General features: G+C 36.1%; 3 protein-coding genes across 7 annotated transcripts; 1 reads left to right on the top strand and 2 right to left on the bottom strand.

Annotated features, from left to right (window-relative positions):
- The first annotated feature begins 524 nt into the window (after positions 1–524).
- Positions 525–5,649, top strand: LOC145229876 (ELAV-like protein 1). Of its 4 annotated transcripts, none has more exons than XM_080095240.1 (9): positions 525–788; positions 982–1,059; positions 1,812–1,995; positions 2,309–2,517; positions 3,191–3,297; positions 3,453–3,569; positions 3,870–4,012; positions 4,542–4,770; positions 5,238–5,649. In XM_080095240.1, the coding sequence occupies exons 3-9, from the start codon at positions 1,841–1,843 to the stop codon at positions 5,388–5,390; spliced, it is 1,113 nt and encodes a 370-aa protein (XP_079951366.1). In that variant the 5' UTR covers positions 525–788; positions 982–1,059; positions 1,812–1,840; the 3' UTR covers positions 5,391–5,649. The 4 variants fall into 4 exon arrangements, with proteins under 4 accessions (XP_079951366.1, XP_079951351.1, XP_079951359.1 ...); XM_080095225.1 differs by having other exon boundaries at positions 533–788; positions 1,840–1,995; positions 3,867–4,012; XM_080095220.1 differs by having other exon boundaries at positions 534–788; positions 3,867–4,012.
- On the bottom strand, positions 5,398–8,507 carry LOC145229904 (procathepsin L-like). The gene is made up of 8 exons (XM_080095249.1): positions 8,102–8,507; positions 7,840–7,962; positions 7,556–7,726; positions 7,121–7,190; positions 6,771–6,925; positions 6,359–6,524; positions 6,005–6,110; positions 5,398–5,859 (listed from the first exon to the last, which is right to left on the bottom strand). The coding sequence occupies exons 1-8, from the start codon at positions 8,222–8,224 to the stop codon at positions 5,760–5,762; spliced, it is 1,014 nt and encodes a 337-aa protein (XP_079951375.1). The 5' UTR covers positions 8,225–8,507; the 3' UTR covers positions 5,398–5,759.
- A 522-nt stretch (positions 8,508–9,029) lies between these two features.
- Positions 9,030–19,136, bottom strand: LOC145229836 (RNA polymerase I-specific transcription initiation factor RRN3-like). 2 transcript variants are annotated; one of them, XM_080095169.1, is made up of 16 exons: positions 18,827–19,136; positions 18,701–18,757; positions 18,460–18,553; positions 18,199–18,324; positions 18,009–18,114; positions 17,746–17,815; positions 16,980–17,078; positions 16,725–16,805; positions 15,183–15,300; positions 14,717–14,847; positions 14,446–14,576; positions 13,809–13,996; positions 13,585–13,693; positions 13,089–13,232; positions 12,110–12,185; positions 9,030–9,998 (listed from the first exon to the last, which is right to left on the bottom strand). In XM_080095169.1, exons 1-16 carry the CDS (start codon positions 18,929–18,931, stop codon positions 9,906–9,908), a joined length of 1,728 nt encoding a protein of 575 aa, XP_079951295.1. In that variant the 5' UTR covers positions 18,932–19,136; the 3' UTR covers positions 9,030–9,905. The 2 variants fall into 2 exon arrangements, with proteins under 2 accessions (XP_079951295.1, XP_079951301.1); XM_080095175.1 differs by lacking the exon at positions 18,827–19,136 and having other exon boundaries at positions 18,263–18,324.
- Positions 19,137–19,511: the final 375 nt, after the last annotated feature.

The raw sequence follows: 19,511 nt of genomic DNA, 5'->3' as shown, positions 1-19,511 counted from the left end.
TCTATCCGTTTTTTGTAATAAATTATAGCCTACTGTATACTGTACCTTATACTGTATACTGTAATAAATTACAATCGTACAACACAACGTGGCATTACAGTACATTGTCACGTCACAAGGCTATTTTTACAACCAACCCTCGCTATTATGTCACCCTCGCTACTATGCCACTTTCTCTCGGTCCCAAAGGGTGGCATAGTATCGAAGTTTGACTGTATTTGAAATGTGCTGCAAACAGAGTACGGTAGTTATTTTTTGTCACAAGATCTTCTATTTCTCTTTCGCGCAGAAAAATAACATATGTGCAATAATTGGTTGTTTGCAAAAAGTATGAAGATATGTAACGTTTATCCCAAAAAAGACTCAAAACAAAACCACTTGCGATGCCCCTTTGTCAAAAATAAAACGAATTGTGTGATTTCTATATTTGTTAGCGCTTTTGTGTCCTGTTTACGAAAGCATCGTGTTTTTTTGAAGGAAATGAATGCTAATTACTTTGCACTAATGCATTGTTTCCATGCAAATTGGGACAGAGTTTAGCGAAAAAACATAGACATTACCACAGTGCATACGCATTTCTGTTAAAACTAGTTTTTCCATAACAATAAAAATGAGTAAAACAGAAAAAACGCGACATAACAAAACATGAAAAGCGGTCAAACGTTTTGATTTAAAGACGTAAAAATGCAATGTTTCAACCGAAAAAGTACTTAAAAATGTTTTTACAGTTCAGCTAAAAGGATTTTAGACCCAAAAGAACATTTTCTTTCCTGAAACTGGAAAAAATGGTAAATTAATTTTTGATTCATATATTTTTGTAAAATAGACTATTGTTTTGGAACACTATATACAGATCTGTTCATAAGTTTAATGGTGAAAATTACGGCCCAAATAGACGTAAAAAGCGACATGCTTTAGCAACTATTGTTTTGTTACAGTAATGGTTTATGAATATGGTACACAGAACACTTATTTTTGCAGGATTTATAAGGTATCGTCACATTGTGAGAGACCTGCAAGATTTTGTTGTTTTTTTCAAGAAATTTTTCTTGTATTTTCGTGAGTTTTTTACATTTTTATTTTTCTATTTTTTCTGTTTGTTTTTTAAACCTGTTTTTATTTGTTTCTTTCTATTTTTACAAACCGTTTTTATATTTTTTATAAAGAAATGAACATATTTTTGCAAATCTTTTTACAACTTTTTTGAGAACCAAACTTTTTAACTGGTTGCAAGCAAATTCAACAGTGCATCTAAAATGTACAGCATCTCTTGAATCGCTTCATGCACCTTAATAGTACTTCAATGTCGCTTGGTGCACCTTTATATTGCTTGCTGCACATTTATATTGATTGGTGCACATTTACATCGCTTTGTGCACCCTTATGTCAACTTCAACTTCTGATTGCCTAATGCCCCTGTATAATGCTAGGTTCACCTTTACCAAGCAATCCGTAGGTGTGCCAAGAGGCATAAAGGTGCACCAAGCGATATAAGTGTATCAAGTGATATAAATATGCACAAAGCGATGTTAAGGTCCATCAAGTGATATAAATATGCACCAAGCGATTTTAAGGTGCACCAAGTGATATAAAGGTGTGCCAAGCAGTGATAATAATGCAGCAAGTGCTTTAAGCGATCCTGTATATTTTAGATGCACCCCAAGATTCAAAGCTCCCTCATTTTTTCCTGCTTTTGTGTAGTAACACCGAAAATAACCTTTTATCACATGGTTTTCCAATGAGGTTTTATAATTTAGTTACCTAACACTCAATTTGTCAACAACTGTTTAACAATTTGTTTGCATATGCAGGACTTGAAATTGCATCAATTGTCTTTAGCATGGCAGCACAACACCAGCAAAACAATCCAGGAACCAACCTAATTGTAAACTACCTTCCTCAATGTTTGACAGATTCTGAGTTTTATCAATTGTTTTTGGGAATGGGACCAGTAAAATCTGCCAGGATAATCAGGGATCGAGCGAGTGGATACAGGTAATAAATCGTGTTGTTCTGTGGACTACATACTTTTAAATACGGTACATTTATATTAAATAAGTAAACACAAAATCTTCATTTTTTACCATGATGGAACATAAGTGTCGATTTAGAGGTGAATAGGGTGACATGTTACCACTCTTAAAAAACAGGGGTTACAACATGTTTATTTACATCCCTGTTTATTGTTAAAAATATTTTATTGTCAGAAAGACCACTTACATGACAATTTGTTAAGTGAGTTTAAACCGGTTGTCACATACTAGAACAACCTACAATATATCATAGTGTTCTTTTCAAATATTTTTAGCTACGGATATGGCTTTGTTGATTATGACACATGTGAAGATGCTACAAAGGCCATTCAACAATTAAACCAACATAAATTGTACAACAAAACCATCAAAGTTGATTATTCCAAGCCATCTGGGGTCCAAACAAAGAACATTAATCTCTACGTTTGTGGCTTGCCCAATGACATTACTGAGGATTTGTTAAAAACAAAGTTTAGTCCATTTGGTAAGTGGCTTAAACTTAGTTTGTATAAAACTAAAGCATATGTGCACAGATCCAATCCAACCATTAAAAAACATGTTATTCATGCTTTACTGTTATACAAAAGAGGAAAAACATTTATGGTGCTTTACTTTTTATTTATGTTACCATCTGATAAAAAGACAATAGCTAAGCTTTATCAATCACAAGCCAGCATTTGTTTCGAAGTTCTGCAACAAATGTTTGAACAAGCCTTCTTGTGTGTCATGCCATTATGTATTTTCTATTATGCTTAAAAGGTAAATACGTACATTTAATCTCAGCTTTTATGGGAGTGTTACTGCAGCATTCATTACTGCATCACTCTTTCCTGTTGATAAATTTCGAAGCATAAAGTTGCTTCAACCCAAAAGCCAAATCTAAACTTGGTAGACCAATAGCTGCACATGCAATGATGTCACAGACTAGAACAGGAGTCATCAATCTATCATGTCAAATTACTTGCAATATCAAAATGAGAAAGATTGTGCGTCGCAAATAAATCACCTTCCATGCCAAAATTAAACTAGGATGACATTTTTATGCCAAATGGATGAACAAAAAGAACACTATACACAGACTTTTTGTATAAATAAATGTGTATGAAACTTTTGGTTGAACCATGTTTTTATATCAGCAAATTTTATTATGGATGCAGGGACCATAGTTCAAGCAAGATTGGTGAAGGACAAGTTTACTGGGGCCTGTCAAGGTGTTGGTTTTGTTCTCTTTTCATGTAGAGATGAAGCAGTTGCTGCCATTGAGGTAAAGCTCTTGAGTAAATACCTTGGTAACATGTGTGTTAACAAAAATGTAATGATTTTTTTGTATGTTTGTCAATGTTGTTTTCCAAAGAGCGTTGCCAGCTTTTCAAATGTTGCGTATAATTTTTGACAAATAATAACCTGACATTTTATCAGGGTTTAAATGGAAGAGCATTTTCAGAGGGCTGCACATCTTTACTAAATATTCGTTTTGCAAGAGACCAACAAAAGCCACCACCACAAGCATTTCTTAAATCTCCACTCAATCAGCAGGTAAATTAGAAACAGTTTTGTTGACCTCACATGCTAAAGCTGAACAAAATAATCCCTTACTGGCACATGTCTAATAAGTAAAATGTCGTATACAGTTGTGTTAGTAATACAAAATATTCTAAATACACTCTTGATTAGCAGTTCGCAAATGTTGGTAGATTGGGATATTAAGCCCAAACACTTAATATGACAAAATTTAGACACTCATTTTACAGAAAAAAAGGACACTTTTTCATTAAAAAACGAAGAAATAGCAATTTACTTGCTCAAAAAGCATAATCTCAGCTAACTTTTCAGCAGACTGGACAGAAGAGTATGTGGATGAACAACAACAATAGTTATAACAATATGGGGGCAAGCACCAATCCAGTCGGTGGGGGTCCTATGAGGGGACCAGGATTCCGTGGTGGAAAAGGGAGGTTTTCTCCGATGGCAACAAATTAGTAAGTATAGGTTTAAAAGTAGAAATAGAAATAGTTGTATATCGCTAGCTAATTTATTTGTCATGGTCGGGGTGTACAGACGCACACATGCAGAAGCATGTAGAAACATGTGATTTCCACACGATAGCAAAAAAATATACACAACCTGGCAGATTTTGTTTCCGATTTGTGCTGTCCGAAGCAAATATTGACAAAAAATTCCCCGTATTCTTATAGTGCAAACCGGCCTTCGGTATCGAATGTTGGTGTTGAAAACTGAGGCAAAATATTTCGATCATGAGTACAGGTACTCGTCCCATCACTAGAAGCAAATACTCCTATTATTGCCAAGCATATGAGCTTTTGCAGCAAATATTGCAATGTGTTTGTTCATCACTAAACCTCTGGTCAAAATTACATTTAACCTTTGCTTAAAAAGACATTATACTTTATCATACTCCACTTCCACTAAAAATAGAGGTTTCTGAGCAATTAATATTCTAAACTTACCTGCTGACATGTTGCATTTTTTGAATTACTTTTTCTCCAGTAATTCACAAAATATGGGATATGGAAATGTAAACATGGGAATGTACAATGACCCTTCGCAGTTCAACAACCAAAACACTGCCCAATTTACCAATACCAACTCATATCAATTCAACAACATGCCAAATATGAACCAGCCACAAAGCAGTATTGTGTTTGTGTATGGGATTGGACCTACCACAACAGAACAACAGCTGTGGGAATTGTTTAAAAATTGTGGAATGATCACGGTAAGATAAAATGGTATCATTGTATTTACTCAGGTATAATGCAAATTGATTAGGAGCATACAGTTTTCAACCATTTATTGATTGGAAAATCAATGTGTCTTAATGGCTTTTCAAAACATGCAACACAAATGGGCTAAGTAGCAAAACTGCCTGATACCCTGGTTAAATACTCGCATCAGAAGAAACTGCTTCACTCTGAATCCTGTTGTTATGAAGGGACAATGGGTTCAAGCAAAGACAATTTTGCTTTTTTAGTAGTGTAGTGTAGTGTTAGTGCTGAAGTTTAAGCTATGTTTTAAGTGAAATGCAAAATGGCAAACTGTGAAAAATATCAGCCATGTCAGCATTTTTTGTGTGCAGTTTTCCTTTTCAAAGCTGTTTTTGTAAGTGTTACTAGCAGTAATATATAAGGTTTCTCAAAATATATAAAGCCAACCAGTTACTAAACTTCAAAACCTTGTGTCCAGAAAGTGAATGTGATTTTTGACCAAACAAAGGGAACTGGAAAAGGATATGGCTTCATAACTTTTGCAACTCAGCAGGAAGCCTGTATGGCAGTGGCATATATGAACAACTATGTCTTCGAAGGACGAAACCTGCAAGTGTCACTGAAGACATAAACAAGCATTTATCCAGACTGATGTTTTATTGTGTGGATATGTTGTGGCAATGTGACATTGAGTCACATGCATTTGCTATATAGTTGCGAACTCTGAACTTTTTACAACGCACCAAATAGCGGATGTAATAAACATTGAAGGCATTTGGAGCTGTATATGGAATGCACACCAGGCATGTGGGCTGTACAAAAAAACGCAGACACATCACTTTAATAAAAACTGTTGTGTTAGCAATACAAATAAAATGCCTGTTGTGTAGCATGAATTGTGTTTTGTCAGAAAAAAGTGCACACTCAACCATATCAGTTAAATTACAAAATTAAAACAATAAAATTGCTTAAAAACTGATAAAAATTGGACACAAGATTATTATACAAGCGGATAACTGGCTTGTGTGGCAATTCCACATTGGTTGTCTTTGTTGCGGGACATCATAATGTAGCCATCTTTTCCCCAAGATTCACCCCAGCTGTAAAATTAAAACAATTATGTTATTGTAGGAAAAAAAAATTTAAACGATTTTTTTAATGTTTGAGTTGTTTTTTTGGGGGAGTCCGCAACAATTGTAAAAGATAAGATGGTACTGATTTAGAATTGGCAATAATATTTGTCACCTGTTCTTGACCAGCCAGTAGTCTTTTCCATCAAGTGTGCCATATCCTACGACAAGGACACCGTGATCCAGAAGGCTTGTGCTGCATGATGGCTCATTGTACACACCTGAAGCAAACAAACACACCTAAACTTCAAGTTTTCATGGTGCACATTTATGAATTTGTAAGTTGTAATCAGTGTTCTTCGAACAAAGTTGTTCGAATGCAAATACATTTGTTTTAATCCACAAGTAATTTATTGTATTTTTTTAGATTGAGTCATCAAATGGTAGCTTAATGTAGTTTATGTATTTCAGAATGAGTTTACTCAATTTTTTGGCTTTCTTTGAAGTATAGTTGTCATATTTACTGTACCTGTAGCATAGAACTGAAACGACTGGTGGCTTGCATCAATTGCAACAGAAACTGGCCCCTGGGTTGCAACAGCTTCTTTCAAAGCGGTTTCATCCTCGGTTGGAATATCCATGTATCCAACATCATCAGCTCCGCTATTTTTCTTATTGTAGCGACAAGTGTCATCCTACAAAAGTTATCACATGTAAACATTAACTCCTAGGTTGTTTGCAGAGGATCATAATTTATGACATTTTTTTTACAAAATCACATTTTGTTGGGAAATAGTGAAAATTTGCATAAGCCTAAAAGTAACAATGTGGAGCCTGTATCGAAATAACCTTTTCTTGGCTGTAAATTGTGAATTTCAACTTTATAATGTTCATGCTCTACCTGCAGTAGTTAAAAAATTGATCGATAACACTTTAATTACCACAGCTTCATATGGGTATGAAGATTCAGTATCTATTCCTCCTTGCAACTTGATGTATTTGAAAGCTTGGTCCATTAAACCTCCATTACAACCCTGATTTCCTTCAGGGGTGCTGCAGTCAATCAAGTTTTGTTCACTCAAGCTCACCAGTTTACCTACAAAAAGTAAACAGTCTTAGGTCTACGCCTATACCTTAAATTTGAAATACATACATAACAGCCTTGGGCATGCAAATAAATTATTCAAAACTCTTCGCTGCTGGAAAATTTTCTATGCATTGCAGTACAATAAGTTAAGGCAAGCTTCTTACATGAAAAGTAATTTTTGAAAATGTTTTTAGTCCTATTTACCATATTTTTTGAAGTGTTGTCCTTCCAACGAGCCAGTAGCACTGAAAGACCAACAGGAACCACATTGACCCTTAAAAAAATAGTCACCACTTAATATGGTTAAAATAAAAGCTTGTTTATTGATAAAAAATATGGATTAATTTTTGTTAAGCCAGGAACTTTAAAACATGTAAGTGGTGGCACAAGCAGTCATGTGAAGACTTGTTTTAATGACTGGACATTTTCTTTCTACCGACAGGAAGTCACAAGATGCTATTAAGCCAAGCAATTAATCTGCTGTCCAGCTGCATATAAGGAGTCTGGCGACAATTGCATCGTAAGGCACATTTGTGGGTCATTTCTTTTAACACAAAGAACTATATGCAAAAAACAGCAGCTAACTTATCTCTGTACCTCCAAGAACCATTTTTGTTGGTTTGGCATACAGTGGCTTACCTGGTTTTTGACTGGAGTGACGTATCCCTTCTCTCTCCAGTCAACAGTTGTTGGCAAACTTGTTTCAGCAATGTTCAATAGTCTCTGGTATTGGAACCCAGTACCAGTACTGTTTCTCTTCAATCTGATGTCATTGCGATATCCATTCAGTCTTGCATATTCTGTTGTGTTCTAGAAAAATGCACTTTCATTATAGAACTTTACAAGATTTAAAAAAAATTACACCCATGGTTGTGTTCAATTTAAAACTTTAAATGCTGGTTGGTTAGGCTTTAAATACATACCAAGTCACCCAAGTGGTTCATTGCCAACATGTAGGTTTTCTTCTTGGCTTCGTATTGCATATTATGTTCTTTAATTATCTTCCAGTTTGACAACCAAGTCTCCAAGGCACGAGCTTCTGATGCCTAAACAATAATTATTTTCTAGTAAGAAACGGAAACAAAACCAATGTAACTTTAAATCAACAGAAAATATTAAATACTTAGTAATTAGCTACAAAAGTCAGTTCTTAGGGTTTTTTTCAGTTTAATCAAGGGTACTTACAACATCGTCATACACTTTCTTGTAGAACACTTGCCACTTTTTGAAGAGAGCTGTATCGGAGTTGGACGCAAAACTTGTGGTAAACAAAGCGACAAAACACAAAAGCAACACTTGCACTTTCATTTTGACGGTATACAGTGTTAAAATGATAATAATCAATAGGCTAAAAACTGTACAAGTACATAAAACAGAGTTAAATACATTTTAAAACGAGTTCATTATTGACATTTACTTGACTATCAGCGCCGGATAAACGTAGATATCTATTTTCTTCGACAACATTCATTTGAACAAGTCTGTGCTTTACTAAGCGTTTGCTGAGGAATCAGGTTGTTCATTAGTGGTGTGAGAGCCTCTACACAACAACAGTGAACAGGGCACACATAAACTGTAAACACAACCATCCGCCCGGCTTTCCACAAACCCAGCTTCTTTTGTCTGATTGGCAACCTGCGACGCTGTCATATGACTAGGTACTCTGACGTCACAGTCGAAAAAGGGGGAAGCGCATGTTCTTTTGTTTTTGTTCTACGTCCTCGAAGCTCGAAGGCAATGTTACGAAACGCTTCGTCTGTTTGTTTCTTTTTATCCCGCCGCAAAACAATGGTCACCAAGCTTTTTAAAATCCCGCTAGTTTCCTTTGTTCCAACGCAACGAGAACATATTGTTACAATTCTTGTATGGACTGGAACAAACTAGGTCATCAAAGCGATTTGCAGCTCGTAAACGCATAAAAACAACGCAAATCCAAGTTCTTTGATACGTTCTTGTAAACAAAACTTACCAAAGTTGTCCAAAATCCATCCCGAAATACGTACGAACCTACACGCAACTTTTTGTTAATTTCGTGATCACATGATCTTGAATGACTCAGCGACATTTTCTTTCTTGAGTTTCCTGGCAAAGTTATTTGCTTTGTCACGCCGCGTGAATTTTGCAACCATAGGGTTACTTAAAGTTTATTTATTCTTGCGACATCTTGAAAACACGTCGACGACATCAACACAATGTTGGCGATGTGCAGCAATATGACACGATAAACAAATGAAGTAGTTCTCAAAAAATGGCAGTTTAAGAATAGCACCGTGATATCAAAGATAGCAGATATTACAAATTCTCAAAATCACTTTTTATTGCAATCCAATCAAGACTAATCCATTGACACATCTAGGTTGATCGTATAGCCTACTATATATTAAGCACACACAACGCAGTTTAGAATGCCACTTTGGGTAAGGTACATCACACAAGTTCGGATGGACATTTACGGCAACAAAGTTTGGGTGGAACAAAAATGAGTATGCCGTTATAAAAAGCAGTGATTTTGTTATTATACGTCCTCTAAGTAGGAAAAAAAGAAATAGATAAACAACAAAAGTAACGAATAGATTGGGTTTTGCAACCTAAACACGTATGTTATACATAATACATTTTACTATATTTTGGGTGTTTGTACGATGACAAAATGGAATGGCAAACAAAGTAACACCCACAAAGTGCCAAAAAACAAATCAGGCGTCGAAATCGATAACCTATTTTTAGTTTCTTCCTGCTTAGATGGCCATTAACAAAACAGGAAACAAAAGCAACTGGCCCTGTCCAACATATATTGTCACCATAATAGTTAAACCAATTACAAAGTTCCAAACACAGCAGGTAACCTCACGTAGCAGTTGGTGACCTACATATAGTGTAAGGTCTTAGCCTCTGTAATGGATTATCCCACTGTTAATTCCCGGGAGAGAAAACGTACAGTATTTGTTTTGGAGATGTAGGGGGCGATTATTGCACGACTGCAAGCAGCTTAGAACGGTGTCGTGGACATAAGTTGCGAAAATCCCGGTGCTAAAGGCGAAGATAAGGATTTTGAAAACGAACCGATTAATTCCTCATCTTCCTATAAAACACAAAGTACGCGTTATTAGGATCTTCAGTGCTAAATTAGGCGACAGTTTTTGAACACCATTTTTGGAATTTTACGGATGTATAGAAATGCTCTAACGTGGGGTGGTTTCGAAATATAGACTGATCTTGCTAAAATTCAGGTCTTGTGACTTAAAAAACATCACATGACATTCTGCAGATTGTGAAACTCTGTTTAAATTTAGCAAACAGTTAAAAGCAAAATATCTAAAACACTTCCGACAAACAACCAGCTTATGTTTGCAGGAGCTTATGTTTGCTATATTTTTTCAAATTGAGCCTTTTGTTTATGGCGAAACAAGCCCAGCTTCAAAACCACATTAAGTAAATAAACTGGGCAACGATGCTACCATGCCTAAACTGGAAAGAGGTTGCCTGAAGTTTGCCGCCGTTGGTCGCAAAAATAACCACAGTCAACGGAACTAAATTTCCTGGGGATTTTTAGCTCCTCTGCGTGGGAAGCTGACACCCACACATGTCAGGCTATTTGCAGCATTGGAATATATTGTCAGCAAATATTTGAGACGAAGCTCTTAAGTCACCATTGTTTGTACACGTTTCCCTCATTCGTTTGTACGGAGCTAAGTTACTGCACAAACGTGGGCCACGCCCACGTGTTATCGCTTGTTAAATTACGGTCGTTCCTGTTTCGTTGATCGGTTCCGGTTTTAAAGAGTACTCCCAAAATATGGCTTCGCGCAGCAAAACGTTAACATTTTAGGGCAAGTTGATAACCAACGGATACAACTTCGTTCAAGAATACACGAGTATTTCTTTTCCAGCAGTTTTATTATAAATAATCGACGTTTTGACGTCCCATACAAGACGCCCTCATAGTGCATTGCAAAACCAATTTATACATTGTGCCTGGCAGCAAAAGCTTAGAAAATACCGAACAAGCGTTTCGTCTACATTCGTTCAAGAATGTTTTCCACTGCAAAATTTTAAGTGACTGCCAAAAAAACTCAAAACTGGTTGTAGGTCCCCTACATTCAACCAGCAATCAAGCCATGTGGTAAAAGGAATTGTTTAGATGGGTCGGTCATAAGACTCAAAAACCACTTACAAGTTCGCCGTGTTTACTTAAGTTAAGAACCAATGGCTTAAAGCACGTTGACAAGCAGGTAGAGATTAAAACCTGGGTTAAGCAAAATGCCTGTTCGTCTTTTCAAATGCCCGAACTGTTGAATTCTTTGTGGTTATGACGAAACTGTTCTCTCGCTTTTCGTGGCTGGGGGATATTTGAATCAATACGTCGTCGCGTCTGGTGTTAACTATCGAAAGCCGAAATGATAAGGTTCGTCTCAAATCTTACAGCGAATCCACAGTTTCACTGTTTGGGGGAGGAACTATCGACCTACAGTGTTGAACACTATCATGTAGATAAAAATCTGCCAAATCAATTGTCTACATGTATTCTACTGATAAGAAATTTATTGTAGCCGTTACTTGTAGGGATGGGCCGAGCCGAGCCAGAACTGGAATACTCGGTACCGAGCATCGCTCGCCCAAACAGAACATTTGCAGTTTTGGTCAATCACTAGTTACTTGTCCCGCATTTGCCTAATACTTTGTTATAAGACGGTTGAGTCGTGGAACATACAGCACACACCAACTGAATGAACGTTAAAACTGACGTTCTAATGCTGATAAGTTATTGGTCATACCATGAAGCTAGCTTTATCACTCGAATGGTGCCATTGGTGAGCACGATCTAGGTAGCACTGCGTTTTTGTGTCTGTTTTATCGCCTTTGTTGCCTCATAACAAATTTGTGTTTTCATTTGTGTGACACAAAACACAAATTGTGTCATTACCCTGATGAAGGTGTCTCACATGGGACGTCGAAACGTCAGCTTGTTTTAATAAAAACCTACTGGAAGAGCTACATATTTGTCAACATAAGATGGTAAGTTTAATAATTTGAAGCCAAAAATCGCACAGCCCAAATAAAAACAGATTGCTGTTGGCATTATATGACAGACACGTAACAGAGCTATGGCAAACTTCACACTTTATACAATCTGGTCTCATTAAAAACAAACTTGTTGACAATCAAGCAAAGCACAACTAAACTATTACTCACATCCTCAATAACCTCTTCAGTTTGGGGAACTCGGCCCTCCCACGTGGTGTACAGGTCATCGATGTAGACAGACGAGCTGTGGGTAATATTCAATCTTTTATTGTTGTTGAAATATAAAACAAACCAATGAATGAGATAACGTTATTTCCGGCGGATAGCTGTGAGTCAGTGGTATATGGTGAAGCTGTCATATCCTGTTAATGTGTTACCAACAAACGCGCAGAACAATTAAGGTAGGTCTGATTTGGTGGGTTTCAACATTTTACAGTCAGTTTCCCCCTTTAAGAAAACTAAAATCCTTGACAGCCCGCTTACCAATAAAACAGTTGCATATCGCTAACTGCGAAAGTTACATTGAAATGGTTAGTACAAAATTGTCCATGTAGTGGTGGGTATCAATAGTAAGGGTACAGCCGTGGCCCTCTGGGAAACACCTTAATACATGTACCCTTTACGGTACCATAGAAACAAGGTTAACAAGGTCCTTATAAAATCTTAGTGTTTCATACATTGCGTTGACAAATAAATGTCCCAGCATGATTATTCACACAGTACTTATGAAATCTGTTTTACCTCAATACAACGTCCGGGAGATAGTTGTTAAAAAAATCTTTTAACAAGTTAACGTGCTGGGTTAATCAATGGGCCATTTAAACAAACAATAGTTGGCTAACATGGGTCAGCAGGGAATAAAACCTCACCAAATCTTTTTTTATAGTACACCAGGCTCATTAAAGGCGTGGTACAGAATCAGTCGGTCACCAAGCATGCCTCTTTGTTACAAAAGTGTCTACATTTTTGACCAAATGAACATACTTTTTACGTTTTTTCAACATCTTAGAAGAGACGCACTATAGGTAAAAATGGGAACATAGGAACTTGCTTCCATGAACCAGTTATCCTTTGGCAATTAAAACGGCACAGGCATTCAATTTATTCACATTCAAGGTCATGCAATTTCGCACCAACAGCAACCTACCGTTTAAGCAAGTAGGGATCGAAGGGAAAGAAACTTTCAAGTGGATTCTGGTTGCCAAGCGACGATGACGTATTGCCGGCCACCGGAAGTATGACGCGGTTGTTACGTTCCACAATTGTGTCGCAGTAAAGGATTTGGTGAATTCTGGTATTGGAACAGAAGGAAACGATCAAAATACAATTCTTAGTGCACATGACACAGCTTTTTGTATTTTTTTTGATCGATTTTGTTTTTACATTTAGTAATTCAGTTTTACGAACGAAGTTCCCTTCAGCTTCAAACACAAATCTACGAAAGTCTAAAATAATTACAGATTTTTTTGTGTAAATCAGAAGAAAATAAAAACAGAACGCGCAGTCATTTGAAAATACCAAAGTTTGAAAAGACTACAAACCCAACGTAGTTGTGTGGAACTGATCGTTCACTGAACAACCTTTGTGCTGTTTAGACCTACTACTGGTGTGGTAGTTGCGTTTTTGCAATTCAGCACCCTTACCTCATAGTGGATGTGAACATTGAAACAACGGACGAGAGACAAGCCTTCAGTGGGTTCAGTGGAGAAGTTATTAGATGGTGAAGATTTAGACCCATCATGTAACTGTGACCTGAACAAAAAAAACAATATGAAGTCACAATGGCGCCTATGACGTGTCAATCACCAGGATTTTTGAACGATGCAAAATTTAAATTTTTGTTATTTTTTGGGAAACACTGCTTCACCTTGTTTGGTGTCAAGTATTTCTTTGTGGCGAAACACAAGGATGTAGAAAACCGCCTGACAAACGCTGTAGAACGCCGAATGACGCGCGATATCGCACGAATAGAAGTCGAATGCGGTATTGTCCGCACACTTTGTGACGTAATCATGACACCAGGTTACCATCGTATCAAGGCATGCGGTCGCAGATCTAGGAAAAAAATATAATGAAAATTTCGAGGCGCGTGATGCATCACGTGATCCATGATGTCATTGACATTTTGCGGAAATGCCAACTTGAAGGAAGTAACAAAAACTTCGTAAAAGGAGCTTCGTTTGTGCTTTTAGAACAACGTTTGCATCATCTTAAAGCAAATCGGAAGTTTTAAACAGACTGAAAATGCTTGTAATAAACAAGGGAAAGGAAGCTACATTTTTGCACATTAAGAACTTTGAAGCAATATTGTAATACATGATTAAGCCCTTATACATGCAGACTTTGATCACACAAAAATATGTTATGCTGAGTATCCCAGATCACTCTCACATGATGAGCTTGCATAACACCTTAGTTGGTACAGGGGCAAAGTTTACATCAAATCTGTTTGTGAGAATTACACAAGCTTGTTGAACACTGCCTCTAGTGGCAACAACACTTACTGAAGGGAAATGAATTTTGCCCTTGCAATGAGACTTGCGATGTAACAAACTGAGGCCTGACGTAGCACTGATGGGATGTTTGGATCTGTTACTTTTCTCCAACAATGTTTGATAAATGTGTCACAAAAAGTCTAAAATATATGGTCCCAAATAAAATAGCTGTGTAAGATTTAGGCACAATGATGTTTAATATAAAGTTCTTTCACAGCAAAGTAATCTCACAACCCAGAATCTTTTTACTGATATTTGTTTGCATCTTTGTAATGCTTACCTGTTTGAAACTGCAAATGTAAAAAATAACAAACTGAACGTGAACAAGGCCATGTAGGGGCAATATGACATCATCAAATATTTTCATCAACTCTTTGAGCAACTTCTGTGCACCATGTAGTTGAAACTCATCTAAATATAGAGTTGCAATTTATTTTAGAACATAGACAACAGTACAATATCTTGAATTCATTGCTGTAACTTAACTTGTACAATTTATGCCTAAACATAATTTTGAAGGTGACTAAAGTAAACTTCAATTTAACCCCATTACCCAAGTTTCCTAAAAAGCTTCAGACATTAAACTTGAAACAAGCTTTCGGTTAGAAATTCAGCATGCTTGGGCTTTTTCAAAGCTTTCTAAAATCAACCTCAACAAAACAATCTAAAAAACTTACAATTGATTGCACAAAAATGTAGTTTAGAGAAGTATTTTGGGTACTTGACAAATTAAACAAAAATCATACCATGGACAAAACAGAAATCTTTCACATATTGCAGCAGAATAGTCATTAAATGATCCAGGGTTTTTGCAAGGGGGAGCTTCATCTCATCATCATCATCAATATTGGAAACATCTTCATCCTGCGTTTACAAGTTTTATATTAGTCTGGTAAATTTAATGAAGTCTTCAAACCTGAATGGCCAACACCAGACTATTCTGCAGGTCCCTATAAAATCGTGACACAACTTGTACAGTAAAGCAGTGTTTCTCAATCTTATACGGACTGCGTACCACCTAACAACTTTCTATATCGCTGCGTATTTAGTAATTTCAAAAGACTGTACAAGACACGAGTTTTGCCCAAACCAGGGCTGATCAGTTGGGTAAGTTGAGTTGCAATTTTAGATCGGACTTAAATCAGGTATCACAGAAAGCTACTGGCGTACCACCTAAAAAGTGTCGGCATATCACTAGTGGTACACATACCACAGTTTGAGAACCACTGGAGTAAAGGATTTGCTTAAAGATGGAATGCAGCTTTGAAAGCACAATCTCAGTCCCAGGTTGGAAAATAACTAGAAACCCAATACACTAAAACCAATAGACTGTAAATCCTTGGTTAAACAGAATCAGTCGGTTTTAATGAAGGAATATATATTTCGCCGATGTGACATCATCAGTTCCTGTAACCGAAATACAATACGATATAAAAATGATTGCTAAAACAAACACGCTAAAATAAATAAAATCAGTAAAACATTAAAACAAGATTTTACTGTTTCAAACTGTCAACGTTGTCTGAACCAACCTCAAACACAAACAGAACAAGCGAAAACTCCGGGCACTGAATCAAGGGAGAGAAAAATGAAAATACAGATAAGAAAAGTAGGGCAGGCACGCGCATGCAGGGATAAACCAATGGTGGTGGGTGCCGATGGAATTTCTAACGTATTCGAAGCAGGACCATTTCTTGAATATTGATTGTAGCGTCCAATATTTTTTGCCATTTGGCCTCGCACAAGTCTAAATTTTCTTTTTTGCCATTTGGCCTCGCACAAGTCTAAATTTTTTAAATTCCATCGGCACCCACCACCATTGGTTTATCCCTGCATGCGCGTGCCGGCCCTACTTTTCTTATCTGTATTTTCATTTTTCTCTCCCTTGATTCAGTGCCCGGAGTTTTCGCTTGTTCTGTTTGTGTTTGAGGTTGGTTCAGACAATGTTGACAGTTTGAAACAGTAAAATCTTGTTTTAATGTTTTACTGATTGTATTTATTTTAGCGTGTTTGTGTTAGCAATCATTTTTATATCGTATCGTATTTCGGTTACAGGAACTGATAATGCCACATTGGCGAAATATATATTCCTTCATTTAAAACCGACTGATTCTGTTGATCCAAGGATTTACAGTCTATTGGTTTTAGTGTATTAAAGTTAAAAAGGCAAACAGTGATCGTCAGTTTAAGACATGCTGTTGATGGATTTGATCTATTACTAAAGTTATCATTTTGAACTAGAAACCCAGGTTTGCAGACAATACTAGGCAAATGCTGCTAGAACTGACCATTTTAAACATTGTCACATCTTCATCATTTTCCTCCATCTCTTCCTCAGCATCTTGAATTGCCACTCTTGGTGTGTGAACCTTCATCAAAAAGTTTGTTTTACCCAAGTTGCAATTTATAAGTTAGCTCTAATAAGAACAGTTTAAATTTACAGGCATATAAAAACATCACTGCATATCCAACAATAGATATGTTTACAAAATATTTTTTTGAGCAAGTGATGCTGCTAGCTGACCATTTTGGATTCAACTTACATCAATATCTGCAACACATTTCACGATAAGTTCAAGAATCTCAACTCTTAGGTGTGGTAGATAAGTTGATGCATACAATAGATTTTTTACATACCATTCCTGAAAAAAGAAAAATGTATTGTTAAAAAAGTAAAACTTCTAGCCAAAGGGCTCAGTTGGAAGTTTTATTTTGTCAATATGGCAGTTACAGTTCATCTTTTGAAGAATAATACAAAGTTGAAAGAACCCAGACCAAAAGTGGCAATAACAAAACAAGTTCATTACAACAGTAATATTTTTGTTTCTGTTTATATTACAGGTAAATAATATAGTCCAGTGGTTCCCAACCTATGGGTCGCGACCCAAAGTTGGGTCGCCTGAACATTCTGTTGGGTCGCTTGTTTTAGTGACAAGCATCTACTTTTTGACGCCTCGTAGCGTTACTTTTATGTTACCCAAGGCTTTAAATTGTTGCATAATAATAACTTCATCACAACTTGTCGTGATAATGGTTAAAACTGTTTGTGACGTCATAAAGTGTTGTGTTAGCTAACAGTAGAGCGTTGTCTGACTGATAATGCCTCAATTCAGCTCCAAGTTCGGAAAAAATGGAAATGTTTGGTCGTAAAAAACAACAGTGTTTGTTCGTTATAAGGTTATTGAACTTACAGACAAAAATACAACTAAAATAGCATGTCCATGGGTCGCGAGAAACCACAAAACTAAATTTTGGTAAGTATTTGGGTCGCGTTAAAAAAAGGTTGGGAACCACTGATATAGTCCATACCAAAACTGTTACAGGTTTTGTCATGTAAGGAAAACTTCTCTGGAAAACTTCAGTCACAATTGATGAAGCCCTAAAAACAACAAACATGTCATGACAACAGCAGCAGTGCATGCTAAACCTTACACAAAAGGTTACCCGAAGATACTAGGCTTTAATTAAGTAAAAGCATAGGTAACATTAACAAATAGCAATAGTGCTTGTACTATAATAAAACCTGCTTTGACATCAAAGTGTGATTTGCATAATTTTTGTATATGTCTTACTGGGGAATAAGTTTGAGCAATGTTTTAAGGATGAAATGCCCTGTCTCATATATCTTTTCATCTTCCAAATTCAACTTTTGCTTGTGTTCATCTTTCTTTGACACAACTGCAAAGACAAAATGCATGTACTTCACCAATACTTTTTGCTTACTTGGCTTTTTACATGTTTACAAACTACTAAACAAGTTACCTGGTATAAAACAAGAGGTAAGTGCCTTTACAACTGGTCGGACATGAACTGGATTTGAACTCACAAGAGTGATGATAAAACCTTGAAAAGCCGAAATGACTGCTGCTTCCCGCTCCATCCATCTTACTGAAAAAGTCCACAAAATTCAGTCAATGTAATTCAAAGTTTGTCAAAAAAAGCTTCATTAAAAGTCAAAATCAATGCATTTTTTCAATGCAAGTTTATTTAGCAAACTGAAAATTTAATTCATTACAATTCTACCTTTCAGCAATGCATTTACAATCTGGTTTTGATCTTTGTCTAGAGCTTGGGCCAATTCTGTACATTGTTGCACCCATTCCACAAGTTGACTGGACTGTAAGAATAAATTCAACCTGCTTTAGTTTCAGGTAGAAAAGTCAAAATATAAATACTCAATAATTTACATTACCACTGCTCAAAAAGTTAAATAAAAATTTCAGTTTATGAAAAAAAAATTATAACAATAAATATAAAAAATCACCTTTAACAAAGGGTCTCTGAGTTGATTTAGAAAAAGAACATAATTGCTGTCATTTCCCTGTAACGTATTAAAGTTGCTGTTATAAAGTCTTGTTTATATTACCTTTTTTAAGATGTACAAAAATACCTTTTGATATTGCTCAAGTATTTCTGCCACATTTCCACCAAACCTTACATTTTTGGTTGCACCAATCGACAGTTTTGACTTCAGACTTACTCTTGAAGTGTTCATGCTGGGCAATGCTGAGTATAAATTGAGTGTCCTATGATTTACCTCTTCTCCTTCTTTCTTTAACCAAAGCCAAATTAACGGTGGATAAGACAATTGTAAAACAATTTTTTGGGCTTAGTGTCGACTTTAAATCAAGAAAATCAATTCTAAACTGTACCTCCTGAACCATTTATTACCTGAGAGAGCCAAAACGTGTATTTTAATAAACGAAATAAAACAAAACATATGTATTTTTTACGCGACAACATAACAATGCAATTAACCACATGTACATTTTTATGTTACTTTAACGTGCGCTACAGGGTCCAAACAAACTTTTTAAAGGTACCTTGAAAATTGTAGGATATTTTTTGGTAATTTTCAGCGAATTTTCGCTTGTTTGCAAAAACTTCGTTTTTTATTTCTAGTTTGTGTTGGGTTTAAAACTGCGTTCATTAGTTTTGAACTTAAAAACTTTCTGTTTGGTGACTTATTTGCCAAAAATGAAACAAATTCGCCAAAAATCAGACTGTTTTGGTTAATAAAATGTAACAACATTGTATAAACCGGTTTGGTGACGCCCCAAAAAACATTTATTAAA

The sequence above is a fragment of the Phallusia mammillata genome, chromosome 1 (assembly GCF_965637545.1).
Source record: "Phallusia mammillata chromosome 1, kaPhaMamm4.hap1.1, whole genome shotgun sequence".
Classification (NCBI taxonomy): Eukaryota; Metazoa; Chordata; class Ascidiacea; order Phlebobranchia; family Ascidiidae; genus Phallusia; species Phallusia mammillata.
This window is presented reverse-complemented; position numbering and strand designations above follow the sequence as displayed.

Coding starts and splice junctions, on each gene's coding strand:
- LOC145229876 (XM_080095233.1), top strand. CDS start 1,841: ATGGCAGCACAACACCAGCAAAACAATCCAGGAACCAACCTAATTGTA. Junction 4,013..4,541: donor TCTCCGATGGCAACAAATTA/GTAAGTATAGGT, acceptor CTTTTTCTCCAG/TAATTCACAAAATATGGGAT. Junction 4,771..5,237: donor AAAATTGTGGAATGATCACG/GTAAGATAAAAT, acceptor CCTTGTGTCCAG/AAAGTGAATGTGATTTTTGA.
- LOC145229904 (XM_080095249.1), bottom strand. CDS start 8,224: ATGAAAGTGCAAGTGTTGCTTTTGTGTTTTGTCGCTTTGTTTACCACA. Junction 7,963..8,101: donor AGAAAGTGTATGACGATGTT/GTAAGTACCCTT, acceptor ATTATTGTTTAG/GCATCAGAAGCTCGTGCCTT. Junction 7,727..7,839: donor TGAACCACTTGGGTGACTTG/GTATGTATTTAA, acceptor GCATTTTTCTAG/AACACAACAGAATATGCAAG.
- LOC145229836 (XM_080095169.1), bottom strand. CDS start 18,931: ATGAACACTTCAAGAGTAAGTCTGAAGTCAAAACTGTCGATTGGTGCA. Junction 13,694..13,808: donor AATACTTGACACCAAACAAG/GTGAAGCAGTGT, acceptor TTTTTTGTTCAG/GTCACAGTTACATGATGGGT. Junction 12,186..13,088: donor GATCCCTACTTGCTTAAACG/GTAGGTTGCTGT, acceptor TATTACCCACAG/CTCGTCTGTCTACATCGATG.